Below are 9462 nucleotides of genomic sequence, written 5' to 3'. Positions count from 1 at the left end.
GTCCATCCGCCAGCAACCCCTGGCCCTCCACCCGATGGCGGTCTCAAAGCCAAGCCCAGAGGCAGGTCGTCTGCAACCTGTTCAGTGCACGCCAGACTACAAAGCCATGGCGGCCGACAAGCCATCCCGGCCTTCGACCCCAGACCGAGTTTCTCGCTCTTCCTTCTCGTCCATCCGTGAACACGACACCACGCTCCCCCAAACATTCACCCAGTCCAAGATCTCGTCCTACTTCGGAGTCGATAGCGACGAGGCCATCGACGACACACCGCCCCCTCCTTCGTCCGCCAACCCGAGCACCTCTAGCACGTCGGCCCGGGGCATCATGATCCAGGCCCGGTTCCAGCCTCCCATCACTCAGCCCAACAGCAAGCTCCTCGGCTACTGGACCCCGGCCGAAACCTTCCAAGGATGGAAGGCCATCCAGGTCAAGGGAAAGCTCGCCAGCAAGAGCTTTGGTGATCTTCAGGTCTTGAACCAGGTCTTTAGCAGTCATAACCCAACTCGCCCGACTAAGCGCGGCCAGAACAGACCCGGCGAAGCCCCGATCGAGCGGTTGCCGACAGAGATATTGAGTAAGCCATCATCCTTCCCCTCCGCGTCCTCCGTGCTTTTCGTGTCTCGGGAGGCTAACACTTCGTCCCAGCCGCCATCATCAACCTCCTTGCTCTTGACGTGCCTCCCAATGGCGTCACAAGGCGCAATATCGACTTGATGTCGCTGCTGCTGACGTCCAGGACGTTGCACGTCGCGACCCTCAGCACCCTGTACAGCAAAATCACGATACCCCACTCTCGGATTTTTCAAAAGTTTCTAGCCCACATCTCTGCCCACCCGAACCTGGGCACCATCGTGCGGCGGCTAGACTTCTGCCACTTCAACCCTAATCAGCTCTTCCTGACGGCTGCGGAGCGCTCAAAGGCACGCAACCTGACATCGGAGACGCTGCTCCAGTGCCTGGAGCTGACCCCGTATCTCCAAGAGTTCCTCGCGCAGGAGTACATCGACGGAGACCTGGATCCGGCCGTGTTACAGAAGCTCTTCCTGGGCCTCCCCCAGCTAGTGGCCCTCGACTTTTGCGGCTGCACGTCGAACTCGTTCAAGGAGTCGTTTGTGTCGATCCTCTCGCCCAACTGGCCCAAGGAGCTGACAGTGCGCCGGCTGTCGCTGCACAAGTGCTTGACGTTGCCGTCGTCCGTGTTCGAGACGATCCTGCCCCGGCTGGCCCGGCTTACGCACCTCGACGTCGCCGGCACCCGTGTCACTGACGCGGCGCTGGCCTCCATCCCGCCAACCGCCACCCTGACGCATCTGAATCTCACCAAGTGCACGTTGCTGTCGGCCCGGAACGTGATCGACTTCCTGGCGAACCACCCGGCCGCGAAGGGGCTGCAATTCTTGAGTCTGGCGACGGATGCCCGAAGCCATCAGACCTTTGACGCCGACCACATCACCGAGCTCCTCCCGCTCCTTCCCAGGACGCTCAGGTCGCTCAACCTGAAGGGCAGCAAGATGACGGCGTCGCACATTGACCTGCTGCGGCCGTTGACTAAGCACCTGGAGGAACTCGCGTTGGGCCGGTCCTTGACGCTACGTGATGTCAACCGACTTCTCGTACCTGACGAGGACGGCGATGACGTGGCGATGCAGGTTGACTGGGTGCCGCACACGCTCCGGTACATTGACCTTTCGGACTTCTGGGGCCAGGAGCTGGATATGGTGTACCTCTTCGGCACCTCCTGCGCCATCCTCAAGTCGTATTCTGAGCCGCTAGAGGTCGTCGAGCTCGCCGAGGACGTCTGCCGGCGCGTTAGCAAGTCGACGACCGCCCTGCAGCGCATCGGCTGGCACCTGTCCGAGTGCGGCAGCCGCGGCTGGCTGGTGAGGCAGCCCAGCAAGAGCCACGGCTCGGGTCCTGCTACGCGAGACGACGGCCGCCGCAGTTGGAAGATGGGTGCCGAGTCGTGGGGAATGAGGAAGATACCCGTTGCTCATGCCGAGGTCGGAGGCATGTATGGCAGCTTCATGTTTTCGCGAAAGCTCTGAAGCGCTGTTTCGATCTGGTTGTGTTATTCACGGCATCGTTATTCTCTCATCCTGTCAGCTACACCATCTGCTCTTCGTCATTGATCCGGTTTTTTTTTAAATACCATGGCAAGCGAGCCGGGCGGCGTTTCTTTCTTCCTTTGGTGTTTTGTTTTTTTTTCTCTGGCGACCGAGTCCGGCTTGACTGGGATGGAGTTTCAGGAGCACGTTGTGTCTTCCTCTTCCTTATTGGGGCTCTGGCGCTTTGCATCTGCTCGGAGTTTCTTGGACGAGCGTGAAAAACCGGGGACATCTCATGAAGCACAAATATTATCGGGGATCAAAAAGAAGAAGAAGAAAAAAGGTAACATCGGCGCAGTTAGGACGGAGCGGCAAAGGCATTTCGCGTTTCGTGTTCAATCGCATATCCATGAGCAAGCAGAAAACAGGGTGTCGAAGGTTTCGTGATCGTTTGTTTTATTCACGTGGTTGCTGCGTCTGGTCAAGGACGAAACCCCCAGCCAGGGGGTGGATGAACGATGGACAGGATGTCTGGTTTGAAAATGTATTATTTGAGAGGGTCGACGGTTGAAGTACTTGGTACTCAAATGAGGATACTTGTCATAGCTTCCAGATGATTAATTGATCTCAACTCGCAGAAAGTCAGGAAACCCGCAACTCTTATATCGCGCATTTGAGTGGTGCAGGAGATAAGACGGCAGGGGTTTAGAAGCCTGGATTACGGAATCGCCCCCACGCCCACTCAGGGTTCCTCTCCTGAGAACTCCCATGCGCCAAAGGGACGCCATGCATGCAGGCGCCATGCGAGCGCGGGATGCAGTTGTCGGTCTGTGGGGGATGAGTTGACGATGGGTCTCGGTACCTCCCGCTTGGGACGGCAGTCGGGTCGGGCGCCCGGCTAGTTATCTTGTAACTATGACGCTCACGTCTCCCGTTAGTTATCGGGCGCAAGTACAGGCACCGACCCATGTATATACCTTATATACATACGTACTATGTATGTACGGACGTACATACAATACCTACGTTGGTACCTTATCCTGCAATCTCCGTATTCGGGCATAGCAGGTCGTTAACCGGTCTGAAGCACGGATCACAAGGTTTCTGGGGTACGGATGGATGGACTTGCAAAGATGCGGATGCACTACCTGTTCACGTGCATCAAGATCAAGGCGGGACTCTCGAAGGCATTGACCTGAGCATTCCAACGTGAACAGGACTTCTGGCCCTGCTCCAGCAGAAAAACTGGAGGTCAAGTTCGTGTAGTGGCCAATGCAATGTCGCAGTGTATTGTGCTTGTAATCCACACAACCTCCCACCCAAGAGTAGGCATCTTTCAAGAACTCTTTGCGAGTTTCGAAATTTGGCCAAAATGCTGGAGCTACAGAGAAATGTAACGAGTAGGTGTAGTACCTTGATGAGTCGCGCCCCGGAGTTCTTCGAGCTCCGGCCAAAGCCGCTCAGAAGGCAGCCAACTACAAGGTAGGAGTACTGCAATCGAAAATCAAGTAACTGATTCAGCATTCTGGCAGTTACTGTTACCAGAGCCCCGTCGGCTCGTTCAGTCTCAATGTACACCGAGATTGCATGTTGAGGGAAAGAGCTCTCGGCCCAGAGCGGAATCCCACCTGGCCAGCGTGAGGGAGGAACGGAGGACCTTTCAATGGAACTTCCACTTAGCCCCGACCAAGCCTATCCCATACTACACACACCCAAATCATCCTATTTGGCCGATGTACCGTACATGGTAGTGGTCAACTCGCGTCGGTCTGCGAATGCATCGATAGAAAACCCTTGCTCATCTGAATGCTAATTCCTTTTCTCACCATATCATCATCCCCCGTTCATTCACATTTCTTGGGCTCCCGACACTCATGGACTTGGAGCTGGTGCGCCGTCCGGAACTCGGCCAAGCATGTTAGACACAGCTACCTGTCGAGCTGCAGCATCATGTTCTTGAATACGTCGCAGAGGATCCCACAAACGGCTGGGGCAGGAACATCAACCGGGGCGGCGCAAAGAGACGTCTGACTAGCTATACCCTCGTCTGTTCGGGCTGGCGTGCCTTCTTCCAGCCCAGGCTTTTTCGCAAACTGACCATCACCCAGCACGACTTCAACGAGCTGCGCAAACTTGGACGCGATGCGGCACGGTGGATCGCGTACATCTGGCTTCGCATCGAGCTCGACCGCTACGACTGCGAACATTGCTGCCAGCCGGAGAGCAACTTCACACATGGGAAGAACACGGATGACACTGAGCGGGCGATCTCGGAATTCTTCAGAATCATGGTCCTCTGGTCCATCGGCTACTCTGGTGACGGCTTCACGCTCGAGATCAGCATCCATTCGCCAAGCGACCGTGAGCACGCCTTTGGCAGCTTCGACTTTGACGCGGTGCTCGACTCCGGAACGCTGCCCAACTCTGAGCCTTCCGGGAGCGGCCCGCCACGGCCTGCTTATGATCGAGACCATAACCCTAGGTGGGCAAGGAAGGTCGGAGCCATCCGCAGACTGTTCGGGCGCGGTGCCATGCCCGTCGAGTTCAGCTGTATGCTTCCCCCAGTCGAGATCATCAACCGTCTCGTGGTGCGACGGCAGACGCGTCGCCGGATGACCCCGACAGGATACGCACGTACGCCCGAACCCAACCTGTTTTTGATGGAGTTTTGATGGGGTTTTGATGGGGCCTTTTCGGCTACCTATGGCTACGGGGACAATCCTTTCGCTCCCGAATTTAGGAATGGGCCGCTGACGCACCGTCCGGCAGACATTTTCAGTGCGCTCACCTGCCTCAAGTCCACGACCCTTGAGTTCTGGAGAGAGTGGCCGGCCTTGGAGCAACAGGACGCCGACAACCGTGAGTACTTGGAGAATACCACTTTTGTCGTCGCAGACGGGGAAGGAGGAGAAGGGGAAGATGCGGAGGGTGGGAGGGGGAGGGGATTTGAGTCTACACGGCTGATACCATCAACGGCTGACCTGGCACAGGGCACGAATTTCTCCTCCGCCGCTATCTCCCGCCATCCCTGAGGAGCCTGACACTCTTTGAGGATTTCGACGATGGCGCAACCCGATCGGTTGAGGCGGAGCTGCGTTTTCCTGTGGTGGCGGACGTTGTGAAGCTAACCCGGGATCCCAACGCTTCCCTCGGCCGAACGCTGGCGGACGTGTCCCGCGGACTTCAGCACGTCACAGTTGCATTCATGGCTGACGCCAGGGACTTCTTCAGAGCGTGGCCTTCAAGCCCTGACTAGAGCTACTGGACCTGGTACACACTCGAGTCGCTGTCGCTGACGTCGCAGCTGCTGGACCCGAACGCGGATCCTGCCGAGCGAGAGAGCTTGTTGCTTAGCGCGAGCGTCCCGATTGGGAATATGCGAAAACTGAAGACGCTGGAGATTTGGAATGGGAGACCGCAGGTAGCCGGTCTCTTTCGATACCAGCGGGCAAGGGCAAGCCCAAAATATCACGCCACTATCACCTGGAAGGCGACCTGGGCAGGGGAGAGTGACTTGAGCGACGGGGTTATCATGGCCTGGAGGGCTGCTGCGGCTCGGCAGAGCGGACTGAACGCCGATGAGCTGAGGTTCACGGTAGAACGGCAGCTGCTGGAGGGGCGTGCCGTGTTATCGCACGCGCACGCCATTCGCCAGCTGGGACTTCATATTCAGGTTCTGGACCCGGGATCCGAGGAGCAAATAGCGTTGGAGGCAACCTCGGCAGCAGCTGATGATAGTTGACGGGGGGCTACTGAGGGATATTGTCTGCGATCCGAAGCACTGCAAAAGCGCCAGCGATGGAGAAGTAGAGAGAGCGGATAGAGATAATGGTATCAAAACTACGTACGAACGTCGCAGTTTCAAAGAACTCACCTCAGCCAGTATCTCCATGCGCGGTGATGGAAAACTCTCGTATTGTTTCCGCCCCGGAGATGATCTCGGACGGCAAAGAAAGAATAACTAGTCAGGAACCACCCCTCGAGGCGACTAACACGAGACCGTGCAATTCTGGCCAATGCTCGCACTGTATGTGCCCCTGGTGGGGCATAAATCTCCCGGAGCTTTGCCGACGCGCGGAGCTAACAGCAAGCGCCCCGGCCCCAGCCAAGGCCGGCTCCAATCCCAGACAAGCAGCCCGAGTTGGTTGGCTGTTGGATAACACAACAGCTCCTTCCAACCATCACAACCACCACAACCACCCCATCATCTAATTGTACTGCCGCCATCGCCGTGGTCATCGCAGACCATCCCCCCCGTCGCGATGGCTCCGGCACGAGATACGCCGTTCCGCTCGGCGGACATGAGCATGGTGCAGCTCTACATTTCCAACGAAATCGGCCGCGAAGTCGTCAATGCCCTCGGCGAGCTCGGCTTGGTGCAGTTCCGCGACCTCAATGGCGACCTCTCCGCGTTCCAGAGGGCATTCACCCAGGACATCCGCCGTCTCGACAACATCGAGCGCCAGCTGCGTCGGTAACCCCGGGGCGCACGCCTCCTTCCCTCGCTCTCGCTCTCGCTCTCGCAATCGCACTCGCCCGCTAACCCGCTCCTTTGTGCAGGCTATTTCCACGCCCAGATGGAGAAGGCTGGTATCCCTCTCCGCAAGCTCGACCTGGACGTCGACACGCTCGCCCCGCCGACGACCGCCGAGATCGATGAGCTCGCCGAACGCAGCCAGGGCCTGGAGCAGCGCGTGGCCTCGCTCAACGAGAGCTACGAGGCGCTCAAGAAGCGCGAGGTCGAGCTGACGGAATGGCGCTGGGTGCTGCGCGAGGCGGGTGGCTTCTTCGACCGCGCTCACGGCAACGTCGAGGAGATCCGGGCGTCGACCGACAACGACGACGCCCCGCTGCTGCAGGACGTCGAGCACCACATCTCGGCCCCCGAGGTTGAGCGGTCCTTCTCCGGCATGAACATCGGCTTCGTCGCCGGCGTCATCGCCCGGGACCGGGTCGCCGCCTTTGAACGCATCCTCTGGCGCACGCTGCGCGGCAACCTCTACATGAACCAGGCCGAGATCCCCGAGCCGCTCATCGACCCGGCCAACAACGAGCCCGTGCAGAAGAACGTGTTCGTCATCTTTGCCCACGGCAAGGAGATCCTCGCCAAGATCCGCAAGATCTCCGAGTCCATGGGCGCCGAGGTGTACAACGTGGACGAGAACAGCGAGCTGCGCAGGGACCAGGTGCACGAGGTCAACGCCCGCCTCAGCGACGTCCAGAGCGTCCTCCGCAACACGCAGCAGACCCTCGAGGCCGAGCTCACCCAGATCTCGCGCTCGCTGTCGGCCTGGATGGTCCTCGTCGCCAAGGAGAAGGCCGTCTACAACACCCTGAACAATTTCTCGTACGACCGGGCCCGCCGGACGCTCATCGCCGAGGGCTGGTGCCCCACGCACGACCTGCCCCTCATCCGCTCGACCCTGCAGGACGTGACCAACCGCGCCGGCCTGTCGGTGCCGTCCATCATCAACGAGATCCGCACCAACAAGAAGCCGCCGACGTACCTCAAGACCAACAAGTTCACCGAGGCCTTCCAGACCATCGTCAACGCCTACGGCACGGCCACGTACCAGGAGGTCAACCCGGCCATTCCCGTCATCGTCACCTTCCCCTTCCTGTTCGCCGTCATGTTCGGCGATCTCGGCCACGCCACCATCATGCTCTGCGCCGCCCTGGCCATGATCTACTGGGAGAAGCCGCTCAAGAAGGTCACGTTTGAGCTCTTCGCCATGGTCTACTACGGCCGCTACATCGCGCTCGTCATGGCCGTCTTCTCCATCTTCACCGGTCTCATCTACAACGACATCTTCTCCAAGTCCATGACCCTGTTCGACAGCTCGTGGAAGTGGGACGTCCCCAAGAACTACCACCCGGGCCAGACGGTCCGCGCCGTCATCCGGGACGACAACTACCGCTACCCCTTCGGCCTGGACTGGCGGTGGCACGGCACCGAGAACGACCTGCTCTTCACCAACAGCTACAAGATGAAGATGAGCATCATCCTCGGCTGGGCCCACATGACGTACTCGCTCTGCTTCTCCTACATCAATGCCCGCCACTTCAAGCGGCCCGTCGACATCTGGGGCAACTTCGTGCCGGGCATGATCTTCTTCCAGTCCATCTTTGGCTACCTGGTCATCTGCATCATCTACAAGTGGTCCGTCGACTGGTTCGCCATCGGCAAGCAGCCCCCCGGCCTGCTGAACATGCTCATCTACATGTTCCTGCAGCCCGGCTTCATCGACGTGCCGCTCTACCCCGGCCAAAAGTACGTGCAGGTCGGCCTCCTGCTCCTCGCCGTCATCCAGGTGCCCATTCTCTTGTTCCTCAAGCCGTTCTATTTGCGCTGGGAGCACAACCGCGCCCGCGCAAAGGGTTATCGCGAGATCGGTGAGCGTTCGAGGGTCAGCGCCCTGGACGAGGATGACGAGGGCCTCGGGGGCGCCGCCAACGGGACCCGGCACAGTGTGGACAGCGCCGGCGAAGGCGTCGCTATGATCGCGCAGGACCTGGATGACGACGACGAGGCCGGGGACGGCCACAGCCACGGCGGGGAGTTTGATTTTGGCGAAGTCATGATTCATCAAGTCATTCACACGATCGGTACGTTTTTTTTTTCTTTTTTTTTTACCTTTTTTCCCTCCTGCCTTCCCCCCCTTTTTTTTTCTTCCCTTCTTCTTTCTCTAACGTTGTATCATAGAATTCTGCCTCAACTGTGTTTCGCATACGGCGTCCTACCTCCGTCTCTGGGCCCTCTCGCTTGCCCACCAGCAGCTCTCGGCCGTGCTCTGGTCCATGACGATGGGCCCGGCCCTCAAAGCGACGGGTATCGGCGGCGCCATCTTCCTGGTGGTGGTGTTTGCCGCGTTCTTCTGCCTGAGCTGCATCATCCTGATCATCATGGAGGGTGTTTCTGCTATGGTGAGTCCTTCCATTTCTCTCCGCCGCCCTCCCCCAGTCTGCGTGTTTTTTTTTTTTTTTTTTTTTTTTTTTTTTTTTTTTTTTTTTTTTTTTTTTGCATTGTCTTGTATATCCAGAGATACTGACAGGCGCCGGTTTACTACAGCTTCACTCGTTGCGTCTGGCATGGGTCGAGTCCTTCTCCAAGTTTGCCGAGTTTGCCGGGTGGCCATTCGCGCCGTTCTCGTTCAAGCAGTTGCTGGAGGAATCAGAGGAGTTGAAGGAATATCTGGGTTGAGATTAGATCGAGGGTACAAGGGAGCAGTGGGAGTGTGCCTGTATCAGTATGGTATCAGCATGCATTGCATAGATCAATTGGGCAATCTTCTTTTTGTCTGTCTCGCCCGTTCTTCTCACCTCCCCTCCAACACGCCCCTACTGTTCTGAACCACATTGCCTTTTTCCACAAGATAAATAGGCAAACTGTCTCAGGCGGTTGTACCTCCCCCCCCC

At 58.1% G+C, this 9462-nt stretch overlaps 4 protein-coding genes across 4 annotated transcripts; all 4 read left to right on the top strand.

The window, feature by feature from the left end:
• Positions 1–106: 106 nt before the first annotated feature.
• P884DRAFT_279382 (uncharacterized protein) lies at positions 107–2046 on the top strand (the record flags this gene model as incomplete). Its single annotated transcript, XM_069443300.1, has 2 exons — positions 107–575; positions 647–2046. The coding sequence occupies 2 exons, from the start codon at positions 107–109 to the stop codon at positions 2044–2046; spliced, it is 1869 nt and encodes a 622-aa protein (XP_069295463.1).
• Positions 2047–4334: 2288 nt separating this feature from the next.
• Positions 4335–4718, top strand: P884DRAFT_206608 (uncharacterized protein; the record flags this gene model as incomplete). The annotated part of the gene is made up of 1 exon (XM_069438731.1): positions 4335–4718. One exon carries the CDS (start codon positions 4335–4337, stop codon positions 4716–4718), a length of 384 nt encoding a protein of 127 aa, XP_069295462.1.
• An 860-nt stretch (positions 4719–5578) lies between these two features.
• Positions 5579–5788, top strand: P884DRAFT_206299 (uncharacterized protein; the record flags this gene model as incomplete). Its single annotated transcript, XM_069438708.1, has 1 exon — positions 5579–5788. One exon carries the CDS (start codon positions 5579–5581, stop codon positions 5786–5788), a length of 210 nt encoding a protein of 69 aa, XP_069295461.1.
• A 520-nt stretch (positions 5789–6308) lies between these two features.
• On the top strand, positions 6309–9247 carry P884DRAFT_271556 (V-type ATPase, V0 complex, 116kDa subunit family; the record flags this gene model as incomplete). Its single annotated transcript, XM_069442447.1, has 4 exons — positions 6309–6516; positions 6607–8652; positions 8750–8970; positions 9116–9247. The coding sequence occupies 4 exons, from the start codon at positions 6309–6311 to the stop codon at positions 9245–9247; spliced, it is 2607 nt and encodes an 868-aa protein (XP_069295460.1).
• Positions 9248–9462: the final 215 nt, after the last annotated feature.

The sequence above is a fragment of the Thermothelomyces heterothallicus genome (genome assembly GCF_042370625.1).
Source record: "Thermothelomyces heterothallicus CBS 202.75 unplaced genomic scaffold P884_scaffold_21, whole genome shotgun sequence".
NCBI lineage: Eukaryota > Fungi > Ascomycota > Sordariomycetes > Sordariales > Chaetomiaceae > Thermothelomyces > Thermothelomyces heterothallicus.
The sequence above is the reverse complement of the archived record's forward strand: the minus strand, read 5'-3'. Positions and strand labels throughout refer to the sequence as shown.